Consider the following 25,665-nt stretch of genomic DNA (forward strand, 5'->3'; position numbering starts at 1 on the left):
GTCAGTGAGACTGAGCCCTACATACAGGTCCTGTCTCACCAATGTGCTCGGGGTGATGGACAGCACTGCATGTCAGTGTGACTGAGCCCTACATACAGGTCCTGTCTCACCAATGTGCTCGGGGTGATGGACAGCACTGCATGTCAGTGAGACTGAGCCCTACATACAGGTCCTGTCTCACCAATGTGCTCGGGGTGATGGACAGCACTGCATGTCAGTGAGACTGAGCCCTACATACAGGTCCTGTCTCACCAATGTGCTCGGGGTGATGGACAGCACTGCACATCAGTGTGACTGAGCCCTACATACAGGTCCTGTCTCACCAATGTGCTCGGGGTGATGGACAGCACTGCAGGTCAGTGTGACTGAGCCCTGCATACAGGTCCTGTCTCACCAATGTGCTCGGGGTGATGGACAGCACTGCACGTCAGTGTGACTGAGCCCTACATACAGGTCCTGTCTCACCAATGTGCTCGGGGTGATGGACAGCACTGCACGTCAGTGTGACTGAGCCCTACATACAGGTCCTGTCTCACCAATGTGCTCGGGGTGATGGACAGCACTGCACGTCAGTGTGACTGAGCCCTGCATACAGGTCCTGTCTCACCAATGTGCTCGGGGTGATGGACAGCACTGCACGTCAGTGTGACTGAACCCTGCATACAGGTCCTGTCTGAGCCCTACATACAGGTCCTGTCTCACCAATGTGCTCGGGGTGATGGACAGCACTGCACGTCAGTGTGACTGAGCCCTACATACAGGTCCTGTCTCACCAATGTGCTCGGGGTGATGGACAGCACTGCACGTCAGTGAGACTGAGCCCTTCATACAGGTCCTGTCTCACCAATGTGCTCGGGGTGATGGACAGCACTGCACGTCACTGTGACTGAGCCCTACATACAGGTCCTGTCTCACCAATGTGCTCGGGGTGATGGACAGCACTGCAGGTCAGTGTGACTGAACCCTACATACAGGTCCTGTCTCACCAATGTGCTCAGGGTGATGGACAGCACTGCACGTCAGTGTGACTGAGCCCTACATACAGGTCCTGTCTCACCAATGTGCTCGGGGTGATGGACAGCACTGCACGTCAGTGTGACTGAGCCCTGCATACAGGTCCTGTCTCACCAATGTGCTCGGGGTGATGGACAGCACTGCACGTCAGTGTGACTGAACCCTACATACAGGTCCTGTCTCACCAATGTGCTCGGGGTGATGGACAGCACTGCACGTCAGTGTGACTGAACCCTACATACAGGTCCTGTCTCACCAATGTGCTCGGGGTGATGGACAGCACTGCACATCACTGTGACTGAGCCCTACATACAGGTCCTGTCTCACCAATGTGCTCGGGGTGATGGACAGCACTGCACGTCAGTGTGACTGAGCCCTACATACAGGTCCTGTCTCACCAATGTGCTCGGGGTGATGGACAGCACTGCACGTCAGTGAGACTGAGCCCTTCATACAGGTCCTGTCTCACCAATGTGCTCGGGGTGATGGACAGCACTGCACGTCACTGTGACTGAGCCCTACATACAGGTCCTGTCTCACCAATGTGCTCGGGGTGATGGACAGCACTGCAGGTCAGTGTGACTGAACCCTACATACAGGTCCTGTCTCACCAATGTGCTCAGGGTGATGGACAGCACTGCACGTCAGTGTGACTGAGCCCTACATACAGGTCCTGTCTCACCAATGTGCTCGGGGTGATGGACAGCACTGCACGTCAGTGTGACTGAGCCCTACATACAGGTCCTGTCTCACCAATGTGCTCGGGGTGATGGACAGCACTGCACGTCAGTGTGACTGAGCCCTTCATACAGGTCCTGTCTCACCAATGTGCTCGGGGTGATGGACAGCACTGCACGTCAGTGTGACTGAGCCCTACATACAGGTCCTGTCTCACCAATGTGCTCGGGGTGATGGACAGCACTGCACGTCAGTGTGACTGAACCCTACATACAGGTCCTGTCTCATCAATGTGCTCGGGGTGATGGACAGCACTGCACGTCACTGTGACTGAGCCCTTCATACAGGTCCTGTCTCATCAATGTGCTCGGGGTGATGGACAGCACTGCACGTCACTGTGACTGAGCCCTACATACAGGTCCTGTCTCACCAATGTGCTCGGGGTGATGGACAGCACTGCACGTCACTGTGACTGAACCCTACATACAGGTCCTGTCTCACCAATGTGCTCGGGGTGATGGACAGCACTGCAGGTCAGTGTGACTGAACCCTACATACAGGTCCTGTCTCATCAATGTGCTCGGGGTGATGGACAGCACTGCACGTCAGTGTGACTGAGCCCTTCATACAGGTCCTGTCTCACCAATGTGCTCGGGGTGATGGACAGCACTGCACGTCAGTGAGACTGAGCCCTACATACAGGTCCTGTCTCACCAATGTGCTCAGCTTTTCTAAAGTGATGAATACAATGCAGATCTTGGGAAACCTATTATACATGTAGTGTACTTGGACTTTTGACACTGTTCCCCACAACAGTCTAATGCAGAAGCTGAGGACACAGGCACCAGGAGAAAACACGTTTGTGGGTAAAGAACTTGACAAAGTACACCTGAAGAGAGAGGTATATGGAGGCTGCCATATTTATTTCCTTTGAAGCAATACCAGTTGCCTGGCTGTCCTGCTGATCTCTTTGGCTGCAGTAGTGTCTGAATAAAACAACTGAGACAGCCATGCAGCTAATCCTGTCACACTTCAGTCACGTGATCTGCTGCATGCTTGTTCAGTCTATGGCTAATTGTATTAGAAGCAGAGAATTTGCATTGTTTGAAAGGGAATAAATATCAGCCTCCTTATCCCTCTAAAAGAGTACCTGAGATGCAAGACATATCGGGTACCATACTTACCTGGAGCTTGTGCAGTACTGCGCAAGCACAGGACGCTCCTAGCCGTGGGAGCGAGACGCGGAAGCACACCTGGCTGGGCATGTGCGATGAAGCGCGACTCAGCCAGGCTACCGGGCCATACTGCGGGGACAGGAGATACCCAGGGTAACAGTGAGGGACGAGTGGCCGCAAGGGGGCTTAAGGAAGCCCCAGATAAGTAGGTCTTTCACCTCAGGAACACTTTAAAGGACAAGAAGGCAAAGAGTGGTGGTAACAGGAACAAACCCAGAATGGGAAACCGTTAGCAGTGGTGTCCCGCAAGGGTCAGTACTAGGCCCAATCCTTTTCAATTGTATGTGTTAAGGATCTAGCTGGGCATGGGCGAATCAGCTTGTCCATGGCCGTGCTCACAGCCAGAGGACAAAGAGGGTCTCAGTGCTGGAGCGGGGAGCTCTGGGGGGATCCAGGGAGCCTCAGCACCATCCTAACGCTTCCCACTACTTAGGTAACTGCGGAACTTGCACTTCAGGATTGCTGTATTGGCTTCAGAACGCAGCTGACTGAAATCTTCACCCCATTTGGAGACTGGTCTCTGGCAGGGCATAGATATCAATCTCCCTACCGTCTAATGGCGCTGGCTCCTGACCATGTGATCGCTGTGCGCCAATCACAGATGGAAAGCGCCAGAAAAGTTCAAATAAACCAGATGCCCGCCTGTACTGCTTGATCTTTGGGCTTCGGTAGTTTCGGAGTGACACGCCCAGAGTAAGCAGACGGCCAATGGAGGCACACGAGTCACATCACATGACCAGCAAGCTTGCTTGTATCAGTAACTCAGAAAGTGTTTAAAGGGGAACTGAAGAGAGAGGTATATGGAGGCTGCCATGTTTATTTCCTTTTAAGCAATACCAGTTGCCTGGCAGCCCTGCTGATCCTCTGCCTCTAATACTATTAGCCATAGCCCCTGAACAAGCATGCAGCAGATCAGGTGTTTCAGACTTTAAAGTCAGATCTGACAAGATTAGCTGCATGCTTGTTTCTGGTGTTATTCAGATACTACTGCAGAGAAATAGACCAGCAGGGCTGCCAGGGAACTGGTATTGCTTAAAAGGAAATAAATATGGCAGCCTCCGTATACCTCTTACTTCAGTTCCCCTTTAAGAAAAATCAACACAGAAGCCGAGAGCGCAGGCTTCACTACAGGCGTCCTTTAAAGAGTAACTGTCAGGCTGCAGAAGCTAATTTAAACCTCTATTCTCCTGTGTTAAACAGTTTAGAAGGAAGCCAAAAAGGCAATACTGAAGTTAAAAATCTCTCTTATGGTGGCCATACATGGTACAATTTTTTCATCCAATCTTACCATGTCTATGTAGTATAAGGGTAAATTTAGTGAATATATTAAAGGATAATTTAGGCAGTTCCCTTATATTACATAGAAATGGTAAGATTGTATGAAAAAATTGTACCATGTATGGCCACCATTACTGCGATGTGTACTGACAGCAAGGCTCTGCATTCCAAAGCTCTTAAAAGGACGAGAGGCCTCATAACATACAGCAAAGCATTCTGGGGCCCTCCCCTCGGCTGCTAGTGAGAAGTTACAGGGTCAAGTTACAACAGCTTGTAATGCAGTACAGCACACAGCACTGATAAATCTCCAGGCAGAGTACACTGCAGGAGTCCGCTATTGTTCCTAGCCACATGGCTAATTAACATTCACTGCACAGTAGTGTTATTCAGTATGAGCTTTTCTGTGAGTGGAATCATCAGGAAGCAGGGAGGATATGACATCACAATTGGCTTCATAGGAGACAGACAAACATGGAACCTGCCATGAGCTGTCAGGAGCATCATTCTCTGCAAATACTATATAAAGATTCTGTGAAATCCAAACGTGGACAGTGAAATGCATATGTAATGTAAGTACAGCCAATGTTTAGCTACTGATATATGTATTTTTTGTCTCTGAGACCTTATACCTAACAGCTCCTCTTTAACCTTGCTATATTATTATCATCATGGAAGAAAATGGCTGCTACTATCAGGGGGAGAGCAGAAAAGAGTACCTGTCATGTCTTTTGGCCTTGCATGAAATCAAGTATTATCCACAGAAAATCTTCAATATGAACGTCACAAGGAGGAAGAATTCCTGGAGGTGAAAAGAATAAAATAATTTCCTGTTAATCAAACTCAGCTGAGAGTAAAACCATTGATACAAACTCATTTCCTGTAATATTTCCCCTGAGAGCCCTTTCACACCGGGGCGGTGCTATGCGACCAACCACAGTCTAATGCTAGTCTATGGGGGAGTTCATACTACTCATGTTGCGGTACGCTGTGGTGGAAGTGTCCTAACGCGCGGACATACGTAACGTTACGGTCTCCTACGGCGATCGGCGTCAGACTGAAAGTCATGTAAGTCTATGGTAAATGCATGTATTTAACCTCCCTGGCGGTTTAATTATTTTGCCAGGGAGGCTGCAATGTGGTTTTTTTTGAATAAAAAAAAGACCAAAATTACTTACGGTAACGTCTTTTCCAGTAGTCGCGAAGACAGCACCCCTAATGAGACTTGTCTCCCTCCGAGCAACGGACAGGAAGCTGCAAAAGATTTAAAAAAATTTGCATAATCAGGCGGTCAATAGTATAAATAGGCATAGTCTCTCACTCTACCTTCAGTTCTATACAAACGACACGGACACCAAATGATGCTTAATGTTTTTAATATCTCTCTTTCTCTCTCTCTCTCTATATCTATATATATATATATATATATATATATATATATATATATATATATATATATATATATATATATATATATATATATATATATATATATATATATATATATATATATATATATATATATATATATATATATATATATATATATATATATATATATATATATATATATATATACACACACATACACATAATATATATATATTATTATTATTATTATTATTATTATTTTTGTACCCAGGGTGGGTTGTAGGGGTGCTGTCTTCGCGACTACTGGAAAAGACGTTACCGTAAGTAATTTTGGTCTTTCCCAGTACGTCTGCTCAGACAGCACCCCTAATGAGACGATATACACGATACATATATATATTTAGGGAGGGACCACAGCCTGCAGAACCTTTCTGCCAAATGATAAATCAGCGTTAGCTAACACATTAAGTCTATAGTGCTTTATAAATGTATTCTGGCTGGACCAGGTAGCTGCCCTGCATATCTGTTCGATGGAGGCTCCAGCCCTCTCTGCCCATGAGGTTGAAACAGCTCGCGTCGAATGTGCTCTCACTGGTGAAGATAGCTGTCTGCCTTGAATCTGATAAGCTGTCGCAATAGCCTGTTTTATCCACCTAGCCAGAGTGGTCTTAGATGCTCCTTTTCCTTTAGATTTTCCGGAAAAGATGACAAACATTGCCTCAGTCTGTCTCCATGATTTAGTTCTTTCCAGGTAATAAAGAAGACATCTCCTTACATCTAAGTGATGCAACTCTCTTTCTTTATCATTAGCTGGATTAGCACAAAAAGAAGGAATATACAGCTCCTGAGATTTATGAAATGTCGATACAACCTTGGGAAGGAAGGCAATGTCCAACCGCAATGTAACTCGATCATCAGATATCACACAGTATGGTTCTTTGATAGAAAGAGCTTGTAATTCCCCCAGTCGTCTAGCAGTAGTGATGGCTAATAGAAATGCAGTCTTAAGGGTTACCATCTTGTCTGATGCCTGTTCTAAGGGTTCAAACGGAGCTTTGCAAAGCCCCTGAAGGACTGTATTCAAGTCCCAAGTAGGTACTCTAGACCTTATAGTAGGCTTAATCCTCTTTAAAGCTTCAAAGAAACGGATCACTAAGTGTTCCTGAGCCAGTCTCCTCTCCAGAAATACAGACAAAGCAGAAGTTTGTACTTTAAGGGTGCTTATACTGAGTCCTTTCAGGAAACCATCATGTAAAAATTCCAGCACGGATGTGACAGAGTTATTGAGCATAGATTTTTCATTGCACCATTCATTAAACACTCTCCAGGCCTTTTGATAAATCTGACGAGTCACCTTCTTTCTACTCTGGATTAGAGTTTCCGCCAATCCATCAGAGAGTCCCTTTGCCTTTAACAATTTCCACTCAGGTTCCATGCTGTAAGATGAAGTAGATGTAGATTCTGGTGAAACACAGGTCCCTGAGACAGAAGGTCCGGGAGGAGAGGAAGAGTGATTGGCTGAGATATCGTTAAAGTCTGTAGTAACGTGAACCAAGGTCTTTTTGGCCAAAATGGTGCGATCAATATCACTCGAGCCTGATCCCGTATGATCTTGTTCAAGACCTTGGGTATGAGAGGCAATGGGGGGAATGCATACATCAGATGGTGACCCCAGTTCATGGAGAAGGCATCTATCGCCCAAGGCTTGTCTCGTGGATGGAGCGAACAAAACTTCTGATACTTCGTATTTACTTTCCTGGCGAATAAATCTACCTCCGGACACCCCCATAAGTCCGTAATCTGTTGAAGGACCTCCTGCTTGAGAGTCCACTCGTTCTGGTCCAGGGTCTTTCTGCTCAAGAAGTCGGCCAGATGGTTCGATGTTCCCTTCAAATGGCTGGCGCTTAGGGAATCCAGGTTTGCCTCTGCCCAGTTTAGAATTCGAGATGACTGACGCCACAAAAGATGACTCCTTGTTCCTCCTTGGCGATTTATGTATGCCACCACACTGCTGTTGTCTGATCTTATCAAAACATGCTGGCCCTTGATGTGGCTGCTGAAAGACTGTAATGCCTGCCATACCGCTTCCAGTTCTCTGCTGTTTGACGAGCGAGACCTCAGCTTGGTTGACCAACGACCTTGGGCTGGAAGAAGATCCAGGTGGGCTCCCCATCCCCACGAACTGGCATCCGTAGTTATAATTGTCTGATTTGGATACTGCCAGAGACGCCCCCTTGAAAGATGGTCTCGAATCTGCCACCATAGCAACGATACTTTGACATCGTGCGGGATCATCACCTTCTTGTCTAGGGAAGATTGCTTCCTGTTCCAACTTCTTAAGATCCATATCTGTAAGCTTCTCGAGTGAAACTGTCCCCACTGAACCGCAGGGAACGAAGCTGTTAATAGTCCCAACATCGCCATTGCCCTTCTCAGTGAAATGCTTCTTGATGTCTGAAAAGAGAGAACAGCATTAAGTATGGAAGAGATCTTCCTATCAGGGAGAAAAACTCTTTCATTCAAAGTATCAACATTGAACCCTAGATACTCCATATTCTGGCAAGGAGATAAGGAAGACTTTTCCCAGTTTACTAGCCACCCTAACGACTGAAGGAAGGCTATGCAAGAGTCAAGATGGGAACTCACTAAGCTTGCAGATGAACCCCAAATCAGTAAATCATCCAGATAGGCTATGATATTAATTGATTCCATTCTCAAGACTGCAAGTACTTCTGCCATGACTTTAGTAAACAACCATGGTGCTGAGGCTAACCCGAAGGGGAGAGCATTAAATTGAAAGTGTCTTACCTCTCCGTCCAGCAGGACTGCAAATCTGAGGAATTGCTGCGAGGACAGGTGGATAGGAATGTGCAGGTAAGCATCTTTCAGGTCCAGGGATGCCAGGAAGCAGTCCTTCTGTAAGAGACGAATCACAGACAAAATGTTGTCCATCCTGAACCTTCTGTATGTTACTGACTTGTTTAGACCCTTCAGGTTGATAATGAAGCGGAAGTCCCCTTGAGCCTTTTTGACCAGAAATACTGGCGAATAGAACCCCTGGCCTTTCTGACATGAGGGAACCTCCCTGATTACCTTCTTGTGGAGTAGAGATTTTACCTCGTTCTGAAGAGCAAGCTGTTTTAGCCTGTTTGAAGGTAAGGGAGTGAGAAGGAATCTCTGAGGAGGCGTGACATCGAATTCTATTCTGTACCCTTCTAATACAATGTGTAGGAGCCATGGATTTGTTCTGTAGAGCTGCCATGTCTCGAAGAAGTGGGAAAGTCTTCCTCCCACTGGGAGCCTGATGTCATTGTCTATTTGACTTGGTAATCGGGGGGTTGTTGGGCTTGTTCCTCTGGTTCCTATAAGGGGCCCATCTCCTTTTTGTGTTTGCTTTATCGTTACTCTCTGGCTTTGATGGCCCACGAAAGGGCCGTTTAAACTGAAAAGATCTCTTCCTAGTGGGAAAGTTTTTCTTTGTGTCAGCTGTTCTATCTAAGGTCTCGTCCAGTTTAGAACCGAACAAAAGACCCCCTTCACAAGGAATGCCGCAGAGTTTTGACTTAGACGAGTTATCGCCTCCCCAAGTCTTAACCCAAACTCCCCTTCTGGCAGAGTTCACTAGTGCAGTGGTTCTTGCTGTTAGCTTAACAGAGTCATCAGCGGCATCAGTAAGGTAATCAGCTGCATTAAACAAGTTGGGAAAATCTTTGAGTATCTCCTCCCTAGGTACTCCTGAAGCAACCTTGGCCTGCATCTCTAAAAGCCATGTTTTCATTGATCTACCCACTGCTGTGGATGCAACTGCAGGCTTGAAGGTCAGAGAGGAAGACTCCCAGGCTCTACGTAGGATATTGTCCATCTTTTTATCGATGGGATCTTTAAGATTCCCGAAATCCTCAAATAATAGGTCAGTCTTCCTTGACACCCTAGACAATGATGGGTCAAGCTTTGGCGGAGGACCCCAAAACCCCGAATCTTCGGGACTGAAGGGATAACGTTTGGACATAGATCGCGGCCAAAAGGCCCTCTTTTCTGGCATGTCCCATTCCTTCTTAATCATAGACTTGAGAGAGGAATGGACAGGAATAAAATGTGACTGGGGGTCCGCCAAGCTCTCGTACATTTGGTCGAGGGGTGTCAAGGATTTCTGCTCAGTTTTAATACCCATGGTACTATGTAAGGCAGAAATAAAATCTTTCATCAGTTCTGGGGAGAAGGCAAATTTCTGGGATTTATCTCCTTTTTCCCCAACTTCCTCTTCTGAAAGTTGTTCAAGAGAAGAAATCTCCCCTTCTGATAAATCGGATTCAATCACATCCTCAGCAGACCTCTTCCTCTTAGCACCGATAGGGAGAGGTAAATTCACAATAGAGCCTGCTGGGGATACTGGTGGGAGAGAGGCAGGAGGTGCATCAGAGACAATACTAGCAAGTGGATTAACTAGAGGCAGAGTGACAGATGAGGCAGCAGCATCGGCTGCAGAGGAGGAAGCCATAGCAGAGTCCTTTATTTCCCTAATAGCTGTAGCCATCTCAGCTCTCATCCACCCCATCAAGTCTTTAAATACAGCAGGAGACTCATTTTTCACTACTTTATCGGTACAGGACTGGCATAATTTTCTAGAGCTGGAAGATACACGGTTATTGCAAATAGCACATCTCCTTTCAACCTTGCTGTCTGAGCGTTTGTCTTGACTGGAATGTGTCCCCGACTTATCCACTTTGTCAGACTTTTTAGGCTAAAATACAAACAAACAATAAGCCTATGTTAGCTACATAATCCTCTTAGCAGAAAAAACCACCAACAAAACTAGATAATAGCTAAGCAGTATGCCCCGCAGACTACTTGCCAGAGAGGATTCAGAGCCAGGTTCCACAGATAATGCAGTAGAGGATCCTGCAGCGTCCTCCATGATCTCAGCCGACATCTGAGATATGGGAAAAAAGGTGGCTTTTCAACTATCGGCAAAGTGATTTGCATAATTACCCCCAATCACCTGATACATTTCGTCCAGCTGGCGCTGCCCCGCCGCGGCCCCTGCCGCTAACTGCTCTGCAGCGCTTCCTGGTCACGTGGGACGCCTCTGCGTGACGACTTCCGGTTTCTCCGAGCAGAAGTTCCTGGAGCGCGCGTCTGCGCGCATAAATCTGCCGCCTTGCTGGGAGAAGCCTCCTGAATGCTGCTAGTCACATCATACCGCTCTCCCCTGGAGCGGACTATGCAGGAGACCAGGCAGCAAGCCCCAGTCATCTGACCGGATGGCACCTTGAGACCTCTCCCTCCTTCACGTCCGGACAGGAAACTAGAACTGAAGGTAGAGTGAGAGACTATGCCTATTTATACTATTGACCGCCTGATTATGCAAATTTTTTTAAATCTTTTGCAGCTTCCTGTCCGTTGCTCGGAGGGAGACAAGTCTCATTAGGGGTGCTGTCTGAGCAGACGTACTGGGAAAAAATATTTCATGCAGCCAACTGAAAGTTGGCTGCATGAAAGCCCACTAGAGGGCGCTCCGGAAGCGTACTTTCGATCGCCTCCGGCAATCGAAAGTAACAAGATAGGCCGCAATGAGCGGCCTATCTTGTTTCGCTTTCCTCGTCGCCATGGCGACGAGCGGAGTGACGTCATGGACGTCAGTCGACGTCCTGACGTCAGAGCCGCCCGATCCAGCCCCTAGCGCCGGCCGGAACTGTTTGTTCCGGCTGCGCTGGGCTCGGGCGGCTGGGGAGACCCTCTTTCGCCGCTGCACACGGCGGATCGCCGCGGAGCGGCGGCGATCGGACAGCACACGCGGCTGGCAAAGTGCCGGCTGCGTGTGCTGCTTTTTACAGAATGTAAATCGGCCCAGCAGGGCCTGAGCGGCGACCTCCGGCGGCATACCCCGAGCTCAGCTCGGGATTACCGCCAAGGAGGTTAAAAAAACCTGTCGCAGTTTTTTGCGTCGGGCATGCGCGGAAGCGTATTTTAGCAATACACTACTGCGCATATCATCGATTGCCCTACAGGAAGTGATTGCTACTTCCTGTTTGGCTGGATGCCAGACAGGGATTACCGCATACTAACAGGATTATCCCAAAAGGTCTGTTTCTGGCGGTGCGGCCAGTCTGCAGTCCAGGCCGCCAGTCTGCAGCGTGCAGCCGACCTTAGAGTCGCGTCCCCTCCGTAATCAGAGGAAATAAGAGATTGTTACATTAGTACAAAATATCACTACATAACTCACCCTGCAAAGTCACCTGCTCTCCTCCTTGTGCTGGACTGCTGGGCTGGGTCTAGCACCCTGATAGCCCAGGACACACCCCTTCCCATACGTTTAGTCCCCACATCCCTCTCCTCCTTGTCCTGGACTGCTGGGCTGGGTCTAGCACCCTGATAGTCCAGGACACACCTCTTCCCATAAGTCTAGTCCCCTGATCCCTCTCCTCCTTGTCCTGGGCTGGGTCTAGCACTCTGATAGACCAGGACACACACCCTCACATAAGTCTAGTCCCCTGATCCCTCTCCTCCTTGTCCTGGGCTGCTGCGCTGGGTCTAGCACCCTGATAATAAAATACACACCCCTTCCCATAAGTCTAGTCACCTAACTGCTCTCCTCCTTGTGCTGGACTGCTGGGCTGGGTCTAGCACCCTGATAGTCCAGGACACACCCCTTTCCATAAGTCTAGTCTCCTGATCCCTCTCCTCCTTGTCCTGGGCTGGGTCTAGCACCCTGATAGTCCAGGACACACACCCTCACATAAGTCTAGTCACCTGACCACTCTCCTCCTTGTCCTGGACTGCTGGGCTGGGTCTAGCACCCTGATAGTCCAGGACACACCCCTTTCCATAAGTCTAGTCTCCTGATCCCTCTCCTCCTTGTCCTGGGCTGGGTCTAGCACCCTGATAGACCAGGACACACACCCTCACATAAGTCTAGTCCCCTGATCACTCTCCTCCTTGTCCTGGGCTGGGTCTAGCACCCTGATAGTAAAAGACACACCGCTTCCCATAAGTCTACATAGTCATAGTTACATAGTCATTCCGGTTGAAAAAAAGACACACGTCCAACGAGTTCAACCAGCACAAAGTACAACACCAGCCTGCTCCCTCACATATCCCTGTTGATCCAGAGGAAGGCGAAAAAACCCTTACAAGGCATGGTCCAATTAGCCCCAAAAGGGAAAAATTCCTTCCCGACTCCAGATGGCAAGCCTAGTCACCTGACTGCTCTCCTCCTTGTCATGGGCTGCGTCTAGCACCCTGATAGTCCAGGACACACCTCTTCCCATAAGTCTAGTCACCTGATTTCTCTCCTCCTTGTCCTGGACTGCATCTAGCACTCTGATCATCCGGGACACACCCCTTCCCATAAAACTAGCCACCTGATCCCTTCTCCTCCTTGTCCTGGACTGCTGGGCTGCGTCTAGCACCCTGATAGTCCAGGACACACCTCTTCCCATAAGTCTAGTCACCAGACTGCTCTCCTCCTTGTCATGGGCTGCGTCTAGCACCCTGATAGCTCAGGATACACATCCTCCCATAAGTCTGGTCACCTGATCTGTCTCCTCCTTGTCCTGAACTGGGTCTAGAACCCTGATAGTCCAGGACACACCCCTTCCCATAAGTCTAGTCACCTGGCTGCTCTCCTCCTTGTCCTGGACTGCTGGGCTGGGTCTAGCACCCTGATAGTCCAGGACAACCCGCTTACCATAGGTCTGGTCACCTGATGCCTCCCCTCCTTGTACTGGGCTGAGTCAATCAGCCTGATAGTCCACGACACACCCCTTCCATAAGTCTAGTCACCTGATCCCTCTCCTCCTTTTCCTGGACTGCTGGGCTCTGTCTAGCACCCTGACAGTAAAAGACACACCCCTTCCAATAAGTCTAATCACCTGATCCCTCTCCTCCTTGTGCTGAGTCTAGCACTCTGATAGTCCAGGACACCCCCCTTCCCATAAGTCAAGTCACCTGATTCCTCTCCTTGTCCTGGACTGCTGGGCTTGGTCTAGCACCCTCATAGCCCAGGACACACTCCTTTCCATAAGTCGAGTCACCTGACTGCTCTCCTCCTTGTCCTGGACTGCGTCTAGCACTCTGATAGTCGAGGACACCCCCCTTCCCATAAGTCGAGTCGCCTGACTGCTCTACTCCTTGTCCTGGACTGCTGGGCTGGGTCTAGCACCCTCATAGCCCAGGACACACTCCTTCCCATAAGTCGAGTCACCTGACTGCTCTCCTCCTTGTCCTGGACTGCTGGGCTAGCACTCTGATAGTCCAGGACACCCCCCTTCCCATAAGTCAAGTCACCTGATCCCTCTCCTCCTGGACTGCTGGGCTGGGTCTAGCACCCTCATAGTCCAGGACACCCCCCTTCCCATAAGTCAAGTCACTTGATCCCTCTCCTTGTCCTGGACTGCTGGGCTGGGTCTAGCACCCTGATAGTCCTGGACACACCCCTTCCCATAAGTCTAGTCACCTGGCTGCTCTCCTTGTCCTGGACTGCTGGGCTGGGTCTAGCACCCTGATAGTCCTGGACACACCCCTTCCCATAAGTCTAGTCACCTGGCTGCTCTCCTTGTCCTGGACTGCTGGGCTGGGTCTAGCACCCTGATAGTCCTGGACACACCCCTTCCCATAAGTCTAGTCACCTGGCTGCTCTCCTTGTCCTGGACTGCTGGGCTGGGTCTAGCACCCTGATAGTCCTGGACACACCCCTTCCCATAAGTCTAGTCACCTGGCTGCTCTCCTTGTCCTGGACTGCTGGGCTGGGTCTAGCACCCTGATAGTCCAGGACACACCCCTTCCCATAAGTCTAGTCACCTGGCTGCTCTCCTTGTCCTGGACTGCTGGGCTGGGTCTAGCACCCTCATAGTCCAGGACACACCCCTTCCCATAATTCTATTACCTTCCAGGTGGTTTGGTTACATGGATGATAAGCGTGTGTGTATGGGACGTATCAGAGGGAAATCTCTTTACAGCTGAAGAGTGGGGAGTAGTCAGCACAGTCACATAATATGTAGAGATCTTCAGTGAGACGTTAATAAGCCTAGATTGCATGCAAAGGCAATACAAATGGTTGACAGGTGGCAAATGGGCCAATCACAATCAACAGTAAGTGCACCTGACTGGAGAATCAGCATTACATCTGCATGTAAGCTGGGACTATTAACATCTCATTCACCATCTTTAGTGATATGGGCTCCAGGTGAAAGTGAAAGCAGAATTTTAGTAAGCATTTCAGGCACATTTTTTTCATTTTTGGAGCAGAAGGGGAATTTTCAACATATTCCATCATCTTAGTTAATAAATATCACCTACAAGAGAAGTAGCGTTGGATGACCCGGGTGCGGACGTCCTGTGCGTTTCCCTTGGGAGGCGGTTGCAGATCTGCGGTCGGTTTGACCTTCTCGGAAGGCTCCTCCCCCTTGGCCAGACTGTTGTTAAGCATGGAGATGTTGTGCAGGATGCAGCAGGCCACGATGATGTCAGATACCTTGGTGGGGTCGTACTGCAGGCCGCCCCCTGATTTGTCCAGGCATTTGTAGTGGGTCTTGAGCATCCTGAAGGTGTTGTCTATGACGGCGATGCTCTTGGCATGGGCCTCGTTGTAGGCCTTCTCCGCTGGGGTTTGTGGTTCCAGAACTGGGGTCAGCAGCCAGGGCCGACATGCATAGACTGGGCCGCCTACAAGAGAAAAGATCTGATACAATTATCAGCTGGCCATACACTATCTACGTTTCCCCATTATTCTCCCACAAACTAAAATGGGACAACAATACCGCCATCATCATCAAGAAAGTGCAACAGAGTATTGTCAGATTGTCCTCAAGAGCTTGTCAGGTGTTATTGTGGCCGCGCTCCCCGCCGTGTGCAGCCGTACTGTGCGAGTCCCGCCGTGCCTGCGCAGTATGCCGGAGTCCAGGAGTGGCTCCATGCTAAGCATCGACCCCCGGGACGTCCAACAAGAGCTTGTCAGGTGTTATTGTGGCCCCGCTCCCCTCTGTGTGCAGCCGTACTGTGCGAGTCCCGCCGTGCCTGCGCAGTATGCCGGAGTCCAGGAGTGGCTCCATGCTAAGCATCGACCCCCGGGACGTCCAACAAGAGCTTGTCAGGTGTTATTGTGGCCCCGCTCCCCTCTGTGTGCAGCCGTACTGTGCGAGTCCCGCCGTGCCTGCGCAGTATGCCGGAGTCCAGGAGTGGCTCCATGCTAAGCATCGACCCCCCAGAGATGTCCAACAAGAGCTTATCAGATGTTATTGTGGCCGCGTTCCCCTCTGTGTGCAGCCGTACTGTGCGAGTCCCGCCGTGCCTGCGCAGTATGCCGGAGTCCAGGAGTGGCGCCATGCTAAGCATCGACCCCCCAGAGATGTCCAACAAGAGCTTATCAGATGCTATTGTGGCTGCCCTCCCCACCGTGTGCAGCCGTACAGTGCGAGTCCTGCCATGCCTGCGCAATATGCCGGAGTCCAGGAGTGGCTCCATGCTAAGCATCGACCCCCGGGACATGTCCAACAAGAGCTTGTCAGATGTTATTGTGGCCCTGCTCCCCGCCGTGTGCAGCCGTACTGTGCGAGTCTCACCGTGCCTGCGCAGTATGCCGGAGTCCAGGAGTGGCTCCACGCTAAGCATCGACCCCCGGGACATGTCCAACAAGAGCTTGTCAGACGTTATTGTGGCCGCGCTCCCCTCTGTGTGCAGCCGTACTGTGCGAGTCCCGCTGTGCCTGCGCAGTATGCCGGAGTCCAGGAGTGGCTCCATGCTAAGCATCGACCCCCGAGACATGTCCAACAAGAGCTTGTCAGGTGTTATTGTGGCCCCGCTCCCCTCTGTGTGCAGCCGTACTGTGCGAGTCCTGCCGTGCCTGCGCAGTATGCCGGAGTCCAGGAGTGGCTCCATGCTAAGCATCCACCCCCCAGAGATGTCCAACAAGAGCTTGTCAGGTGTTATTGTGGCCCCCCTCCCCTCTGTGTGCAGCCGTACTGTGCGAGTCCCGCCGTGCCTGCGCAGTATGCCGGAGTCCAGGAGTGGCTCCATGCTAAGCAACGACCCCCGGGACATGTCCAACAAGAGCTTATCAGATGTTATTGTGGCCGCGCTCCCCTCTGTGTGCAGCCGTACTGTGCGAGTCCCGCCGTGCCTGCGCAGTATGCCGGAGTCCAGGAGTGGCTCCATGCTAAGCAACGACCCCCAGGACATGTCCAACAAGAGCTTGTCAGGTGTTATTGTGGCCGCGCTCCCCTCTGTGTGCAGCCGTACTGTGCGAGTCCTGCCGAGCCTGCGCAGTATGTCGGAGTCCAGGAGTGGCTCCATGCTAAGCAACGACCCCCAGGACATGTCCAACAAGAGCTTGTCAGGTGTTATTGTGGCCGCGCTCCCCGCCGTGTGCAGCCGTACTGTGCGAGTCCCGCCGTGCCTGCGCAGTATGCCGGAGTCCAGGAGTGGCTCCATGCTAAGCATCGACCCCCGGGACATGTCCAACAAGAGCTTGTCAGGTGTTATTGTGGCCGCGCTCCCCTCTGTGTGCAGCCGTACTGTGCGAGTCCCGCCGTGCCTGCGCAATATGCCGGAGTCCAGGAGTGGCGCCATGCTAGGCATCGACCCCCGGGACATGTCCAACAAGAGCTTGTCAGGTGTTATTGTGGCCCCGCTCCCCGCCATGTGCAGCCGTACTGTGCGAGTCCCGCCGTGCTTGCACAGTGTGCCGGAGTCCAGGAGTGGCTCCATGCTAAGCAACGACCCCCAGGACATGTCCAACAAGAGCTTGTCAGGTGTTATTGTGGCCCCGCTCCCCTCTGTGTGCAGCCGTACTGTGCGAGTCCCGCCGTGCCTGCGCAGTATGCCGGAGTCCAGGAGTGTCTCCATGCTAAGCATCGACCCCCCAGAGATGTCCAACAAGAGCTTATCAGATGCTATTGTGGCTGCCCTCCCCACCGTGTGCAGCCGTACTGTGCGAGTCCCGCCATGCCTGCGCAGTATGCCGGAGTCCAGGAGTGGCGCCATGCTAAGCATCGACCCCCCAGAGATGTCCAACAAGAGCTTATCAGATGCTATTGTGGCCCCGCTCCCCACCGTGTGCAGCCGTACAGTGCGAGTCCTGCCATGCCTGCGCAATATGCCGGAGTCCAGGAGTGGCTCAATGCTAAGCATCGACCCCCGGGACATGTCCAACAAAAGTTTGTCAGCTGTTATTGTGGCCCCGCTCCCCGCCGTGTGCAGCCGTACTGTGCGAGTCCCGCCGTGCCTGCGCAGTATGCCGGAGTCCAGGAGTGGCTCCATGCTAAGCATCGACCCCCGGGACATGTCCAACAAAAGTTTGTCAGCTGTTATTGTGGCCCCGCTCCCCGCCGTGTGCAGCCGTACTGTGCGAGTCCCGCCGTGCCTGCGCAGTATGCCGGAGTCCAGGAGTGGCTCCATGCTAAGCATCGACCCCCGGGACATGTCCAACAAAAGTTTGTCAGATGTTATTGTGGCCGCGCTCCCCGGCGTGTGCAGCCGTACTATGCGAGTCCCGCCGTGCCTGCACAGTGTGCCGGAGTCCAGGAGTGGCTCCATGCTAAGCATCGACCCCCGAGACATGTCCAACAAGAGCTTGTCAGGTGTTATTGTGGCCGCGCTCCCCTCTGTGTGCAGCCGTACTGTGCGAGTCCCGCTGTGCCTGCACAGTATGCCGGAGTCCAGGAGTGGCTCCATGCTAAGCATCGATCCCCAGGACATAAGAAGTGCCTTGAGGGCTCGTTCACATTGCGTTCCGTTCGCTTTAGCGTTTGACGTTTTTGAAGTTTTTTTTTCTCCTCCCGGCGCTCGGGTGGGCACTGCAGTTTTTGTACAGCGCTTCAATAAGCGCTTTTTTGGAGCGATTGTGTTTTTTTCACTCCCCAACGCAAGTCAGGAAGTGAACTCGGAAAAGAATAAATACAATGTATTTATTCTTAAAGGACTCACAAGGTGAAAAAAAGTTAAATACCTGCATGCTTTTTGAAGGCACGGACACCATCCGCGCCGTTCCGCCGGGTCCCCGCTGCTCAATGTCCCCCCGGGCCGGCTCCCGACCCCACAGCCCGGGCTCTCCTGCCGCCACTAAAATGGCCACCGGAGCTGGCCGCGGCTGCACAGTCCGCATAGACGCAAGTGCGGCTAAGCAGCTCTAGGGTCTCCCCCCGATCCAAGGTACAGGAGACAGCCTGCAGCGTGGATCGCAGCTGCGGCCAGCTCCGGTGGCCATTTTAGTGGAGGCAGGAGAGCCCGACCCGGGCTGTGGGGCCGGGAGCAGGCCCGGGAGGACATTGAGCAGCGGGGACTTGGCGGAACGGCACGAGGGGCGCGGATGGTGTCCGTGCCTTCAAAAAGCATGCAGGTACTTCAAAAAGCATGCAGGTATTTAACTTTGTTTTCCTATTTTGCCTCGTGAGTCCTTTGAAAACACGAACGCAATCGCTGCACAAACTGATTTTGTGTGCGTTTTTTCCTATACCTTCCATTGAGGCAAAAGCGCCTCAAAAATGGTCCAGGCACCGCTTTTCTGAACGCACAGCGCATGAACCGCGCTGATATGAACCTTCGCATAGAAGGAACCTTCTCATAACGCTCGCTATGCTACTCTGATAAGGTGTGTTAACTTTGATAAGGTGTGATATCTTTTATAAGGTGCGATATCTTTTATAAGGTATGTTATTTTTCATAGCACAGTTAAGTGAATCAACCCCCTAGTGTGAACGATCCTTGAATAGATACACCAGCGGAGAGGGCTTACCTAAGAGCCAGCCACCACTGAGTCTTCCATTCTCAAACCCCTCGTACACGGATGACTGCCGTAGGATGGAGGAATTCTGGGAGCTCCCGGGAAAGGCTGAGAACAAGCTGAGAATCCTGCCGTTACTGTCCACTATCATCTGCACGTTGACCGAATGGTAGCCCTCTTTATTCCTGTAAATTTCCTCTCGCTCGTGCGGTGCCGATACGGCAATGTGCATGCAGTCCAGAACACCCATGACATGCGGCACCCCAGCTACCTCGTAGAAGTCGCTTTTCAGTTTCTGCCAGCCAGCCTTATCTTTGGGGAAGTTTATGAAGGTGTGGACATGTTTCTTCAAGGCTTGGATGACTGGCACCAAAAACCGGGAGAAAGTGGACTGAGACACGCCGCCGATGGCTGAGGCTTTGGTCTGGAATGAGCCGGAAGAGAAAAAGTGAAGGCAGTTCAATAATTTGACAATCCCGGGAATGGCGTGGCTCCTCTGTGTCAGTGGATCGATGTCAGCCCTTATTAGCTCATACAAGTCTATAATAGTGCCTTTAGTGAGTCGGAACCTCTCCATGACTTCCTCGTCTGTCAGTCCTTCCATGCCCGTACGTTCCCTGAATATCCGTGGCTTCCTGATCCCCAGAACCTGAGGCTTTGGAGGTGGAGGACGCTTAGGCTTTGGACGAGGTTTTTCTGCAGCGGGCATCTTAAGGTTCCTCTTTGGCTTTGGCTGAGGTTTTTCTCTCTTTTCATTCTCTTGAACTTGAAGTAAATAGAGCATGACCGGCCCAAAGGCCTCCATGATTCTCCCAGGCAATTAGTGTGAGCAACAAGCAACAAGGGAAGTGATTTGTCAGGTGCTGAATGTGGCCTCACTACCTCCACTGCATTGTTAAGGCATCAAAGACACTCCCAGATGTACGACAAATCTTGGTTAGGGTCAAAAGCATGGCAACACCTCGATAATGCAGGTCTGAATTTAGCGGATTTCTAGAGATGGCAGTTGCCTGGACACCACAAAAGAAAGCTCTGTTCTCCCGCAGAAGGTCATCAGGAGCTGGCCTCACGACTCTTACGTGTTGAATAGCAGCCCTGTGAACAATGCCAAAGTTAGGACAATAGAAAGGACGGTTCAAGTTCAGACACATCAACAATTCTGGACTTACAAAGGCTCTCCAGACCTTTCTGAACAGGAGAGGACACTGGAGAATAGAAGTTCTGGACTGAGCATCTTGCTGAAGACGTGTGTAGACAACTGTGATGGCTCAAATGTTCATTCTCAAACCTTTAACCACACAATCCAATAATGCGAGGAGGCCCAGCTGAGGACCAGTGATGAGCACCAGATGAAATCCGAATGGGTTTCATTCAGATTTCATCCGGATAATTAGTGCACCTGGGCAGGTGTGTGTTAAACTTACCCAGAAGCCGTCTTTAACTCCTCCCACGACGCGTCCCAAGCCGCGGTCACGTGACTACAAACACTTCCGCCTTCCGGTTTGAAGGAGGAAGCATAGTAGTCACGTGATGCGGCTTGGAACACAGCGTGGGACGGGTTAAAGAACACGGCTTCTGGGTAAGTTTAACCCTTCCTCACACACCCGCCCAGGTGCACCAATTATCCGGATGAAATCTGAATGAAACCCATCCGGAGATCACCACTAGGGATTGCCCAGCCTAGGAGAACTCACGGAGAAGCATGTGATCAGTTTGATCAGCTGATAGATCTGTAAGGCTCTGATTTGCTGGTCATGATCATGTGTTAAACCAGCAAGTCATCACAGCAAATCAGAGGCTTACAAATCTATCAGCTGATCAGACTGATCACATGCTTCTCCATGAGTTCTCCTAGGCTGGGCTATCCCTACTCACCACTGCTGAGGACTAAAAGTCTTGCCATCTAATAGAAGACACCTGTTAATAAAAGGAACCCGCGGGGAAAGACATATGGAAGCTGCCATATTGATTTCCTTTTAATTACCAGTTGCCTGGCATCCTGTTGATCTCTGACTGCAGTAGTGTCTGAATGACACACCTGAAACAAGCATATGGCTAAACTTCAGTCAGAGCACATGATCTGCATGCTTGTTCAGGGTCTATGGCTAAAAAGAGGCAAAAGATCAAAAGAACAGCCAGGCAATCTGCATTGTTTGAAATAAACTAACTATGGCGGCCTCCACATTCCTTTCACCTCGGGGTGAGCTACATACTACCCTCAGGTTCTCTTACACAGGAACCATGTTTGCTTCTGCGGAAACCGACATAGGTAACCTATGCTTTACCCACCATAAGCCTCCAAGCCCCTCCAGCAGTCTATGGAAATCGCGATGGGATTCTATGGGTCTATGAGATTCGCGATATTATGCGGCGAGGACGTTTTTTAAAGAGACACTGAAGCGGCCAAAAAATTATGATATAATGAATTGGTTGTGTAGTACGGATAACTGCTAGAACATTAGTAGCAAAGAAAATTTTCTGCTATTTTTATTTTCGGTTATATAGGGCTTGCTTCACAAAGCGGTGCTAACCTACTTAGCACGTCTAAAGTCTTTAGGCGCGCTAACCAGGGTGCTAAGTAGGTTAGCACCGGTTTTCTCAATTGAGAAATCCGGTGCTAACCTACTTAGCACCCTGGTTAGCATGTCTAAAGACTTTAGACGTGCTAAGTAGGTTAGCACCGCTTTGTGAATCAAGCCCATAGTGTTTTTTATAACATTGCATCTTTCTCTGAAATTTGCAGTTTACACTCTACTCAGCATTGTAAATCATTTTACAGAGCAGGCTAGTGAACTTTTGACCTGTCCTCTGGGAAGAAGAAAAAGAAAATACAGTGATTAACACTTGAGATAACAAGCTTCAGAAGACAGTTCTCTGCGACTTTAAAGGGAAGATCCGCGGTGGGGAAAAAAAAAAAATGCACATCCACTTACCTGGGGCTTCCTCCAGCCCGTGGCAGGCAGGACGTGCCCTCGCCACCGCTCCGCAGGCTCCTGGTCACCTCCGGTGGCGCACCCGACCTGGCCAGGCCGGCTGCCAGGTCGGGCTCTTCTGCGCTCCAAAATGCACTTAACGCGGGCACGCTGACGTCATCGGACATCCTCCGGGCTGTACTGCGCAGGCATAGACCATACTGGGCTTGTGCTATACACTCCTGGTGACATCAGCGGGAGTGAGGACACGGCAACGCAGGCGCAGTGGTTTACAGACTTTAAAGTCTGAAATTCCAGAAGTGAACCGGAGGCGGGCCGGAGCATTGGTGAGTGGCTGTGCGGGCACAGGATGTCTGCGGGGGGGGGGGGGGGGGGGGGGCAGAGCATCAGTGAGTGGCTGTGCGGGCACAGGATGTCTGTGGGGGACCATTAGAAGCCCCGGGTAAGTCCAACTCATTTTCCCCCGACCCCCTACAGTATTCCTTTAACTCTTCCTGTACTGGAAACAATTAGACTTATGTCTCTGGTCCTAATGTTTTATTTTTTAGCTGTACTACACATACAAATCATTATATCATTGTCGCTTCAGTGTCTCTTTAAACATGCAAATCGGGGTAGAAAAATCACAAACGAGCGTACGCAGCACTAATGGAAAGCATGATGTACCATTCTGCAGCATGGTCCCAAGCCTTAGGCCCAGTTTCCACCTCTGAGACAAATGCCCTGTGGTTGCGAGAGACTATGCATCTGCTGCCAGCATCACATCCTGCTCCCCACACACAAATTCCGAAGCAGCCATTGGTTTCAACAGGTGACGATTCCCCGTGAAAATTCCCATGCGGGGAACCACGATGAGTCGTCCCTGGAGGACACAAGCCCTTACAGTCCACATGGAGGAGAAGAGCCATGCTCAACTGGCCTTGCTCTACTGGGCATGTGCAGATCGTACTTGAGCATGCCCAGTCAGGATGTGCTTGTCCCCGGCTGGGAGGATAATGCCGGTGTGAGTGCAATAAGTATAGGGTGGTCTGTGCTGAACGCTGTGCGGGACTATCACACTGGTGCGTGACGAGATAACGTACAGATAAATTCACAATAACAGTACAATGTACAGGTCCTTCTCAAAAAATTAGCATATTGTGATAAAGTTCATTATTTTCTGTAATGTACTGATAAACAGACTTTCATATATTTTAGATTCAAGTAGTTCAAGCCTTCAGAATTCAAAAGATAAAACACACCCTTGTCTCTCACCGGGAAAGCTACCAAAATGCGATCACCAAGAAAAAAATCCTCCTACCTATCACAGGAGATCGCAAAGGCCGCCAACAGACCAGCCCAACTATTCCGCACAGTTGATAGACTATGTAATCCATCCTGTCTAAAACCCACTATAACTCCCTCAAAGGAGCTATGTGAGAAATTTGCCTGCTACTTTGCTGACAAAGTATCTTCTATTCGGTCTCTCATTCAGTCCACAGCACCCAAGACTCATGCAACTAATGGAAATAGCTGCAAAAACAACCTAACACCCTGGACTGATTTCAAAAGTATTAGTGAGGAAGAGATCTCAGACACCCTCTGTCGTCTCCACCAGACAACCTGCGACCTGGACCCTGGACCAACTAAACATATGCTGAAATGCCCTGACCTGCTTGGTCCAGCATTTCACAAAATAGTAAATTGCTCTCTGCAAGCAGGGAGGTTTCCTACCTCTCTAAAAGAAGGAATCATCAAGCCCCTTCTCAAAAAACCTTCCATGGATCCAGATGCTATGAGCAGCTACAGACCTGTCTCCAACCTCCCCTTCTTAGGTAAAGTTATTGAAAAGGCTGTCTATCTGCAACTTGAAACCAGGCTGTCAGTAAACAACATCCTGGACCCTCTACAATCTGGCTTTAAGAAACACCACAGCTGTGAAACAGCCCTCATCCAAGTCTGCAACGATCTGCTCATGGCAAGGGACAGAGGGGAATGCTCCATCCTAATCCTGTTGGATCTCTCAGCTGCTTTTGACACAGTTGACCATGAAATCCTGCTTAACAGACTGCAGGAGTACTGTGGCATCAGTGGATCAGTCCTCCAGTGGTTCAGATCATTCCTGACTGACAGAACACAGAGAGTATCCCTAGGACCTATAATGTCCAAACCTGCACCTCTACAATTCGGAGTGCCACAAGGATCAATCCTATCCCCTCTGCTGTTTGCAATCTACATGTTGCCACTCGGTACACTTATCCAACGACATGGCCTGACGTACCACTGCTACGCCGATGACACACAGCTATACCTGTCCTTCAAACCTGGTGGAACAGACCCTACCCCAAAAATAAACTCTTGCTTAGCTGAGCTTCAGGCATGGATGAATGATAACTGGTTGAAACTGAATGCTGACAAAACTGAGGTCCTGTTTGTCCAAAGCCAGTGCTCGCCATCAAAACAGCTCTATCCTAAAGCAACACCAATCAGGATTGGGAATTCAGACATAAACAGCTCCAACCTTGTGCGCAGCCTTGGCGTACTAATCGATGGGGAATTGAGTTTCAGAAACCAAATTTCATCTGTAGTTAAATCTTCCTTCTTTCATCTGAAGAACATTGCAAAGATTAAACATCTGATTCCCCCAGAGGATCTTCCAACCCTAGTCCACGCCTTCATCACATCACGGCTGGACTACTGCAATGCCCTTTATGCTGGCCTCCCCAAAAAAGACTTGCGTCGCCTGCAATTAGTGCAGAATGCTGCTGCCAGATTGCTAACAAACCAGCCTCGCCACTGTCACATTACACCGATCCTTCGCTCACTGCACTGGCTACCAGTAGAATGGAGAATACTCTTCAAGATTGGACTGCTGACATTCAAATCCCTGCACAATCTGGGCCCTGGATACATGAAGGACTTGCTGAAGCTGCACCACACCTCTCACAACCTCAGATCAGCAAGTTCTATAAACTTGGTCACTCCCAGAGTGCACCTCAAAAAATCTGGAGACAGAGCCTTCTGTCATGCTGCCCCTACTCTTTGGAACTCCCTACCACACCCAGTAAAGACAGCACCATCCCTGGAGCTATTCAAATCCAGACTGAAAAGCCACCTGTTTAGCCTGGCATTTCCAGACTTATAGAATTCTTCCTCTGTACCACGATGGTCGGAGCCATGCTTATGCGCTTTGAGTCCCACGGGAGAAAAGCGCTTTACAAATGTTATTTGTTGTTGTTGTTGTTGTTTTATTGGTTTTAACATTGATGATTTTGGCATACAGCTCATGAAAACCCCAAATTTCCTATTTCAAAAAGTTAGCATTTCATCCGACCAATAAAAGAAAAGTGTTTTTAAAACAAAAAAAGTCAACCTTCAAATGATTATGTTCAGTTATGCACTCAATACTTGGTCGGGAATCCTTTTGCAGAAATGACTGCTTCAATGCGGCGTGGCATGGAGG

General features: G+C 50.1%; 1 protein-coding gene across 1 annotated transcript in view; it reads right to left on the reverse strand.

Moving 5' to 3' along the window:
* Window positions 1-25,665, reverse strand: part of LOC137571128 (putative nuclease HARBI1) — a 44,626-nt gene that overhangs the window by 6,596 nt on the left and 12,365 nt on the right. The window contains exons 2-4 of the mRNA XM_068279854.1: window positions 19,303-20,385; window positions 14,871-15,236; window positions 4,922-5,004 (exon numbers count right to left, since the gene is read on the reverse strand). Of these exons, the coding sequence (XP_068135955.1) occupies window positions 5,003-5,004; window positions 14,871-15,236; window positions 19,303-20,095 (1,161 nt within the window). The 5' untranslated portion in view covers window positions 20,096-20,385 and the 3' untranslated portion in view covers window positions 4,922-5,002. The remainder of the gene's footprint in view (window positions 1-4,921; window positions 5,005-14,870; window positions 15,237-19,302; window positions 20,386-25,665) is intronic.

The sequence above is a fragment of the Hyperolius riggenbachi genome, chromosome 4 (assembly GCF_040937935.1).
Source record: "Hyperolius riggenbachi isolate aHypRig1 chromosome 4, aHypRig1.pri, whole genome shotgun sequence".
Taxonomy (NCBI): domain Eukaryota; kingdom Metazoa; phylum Chordata; class Amphibia; order Anura; family Hyperoliidae; genus Hyperolius; species Hyperolius riggenbachi.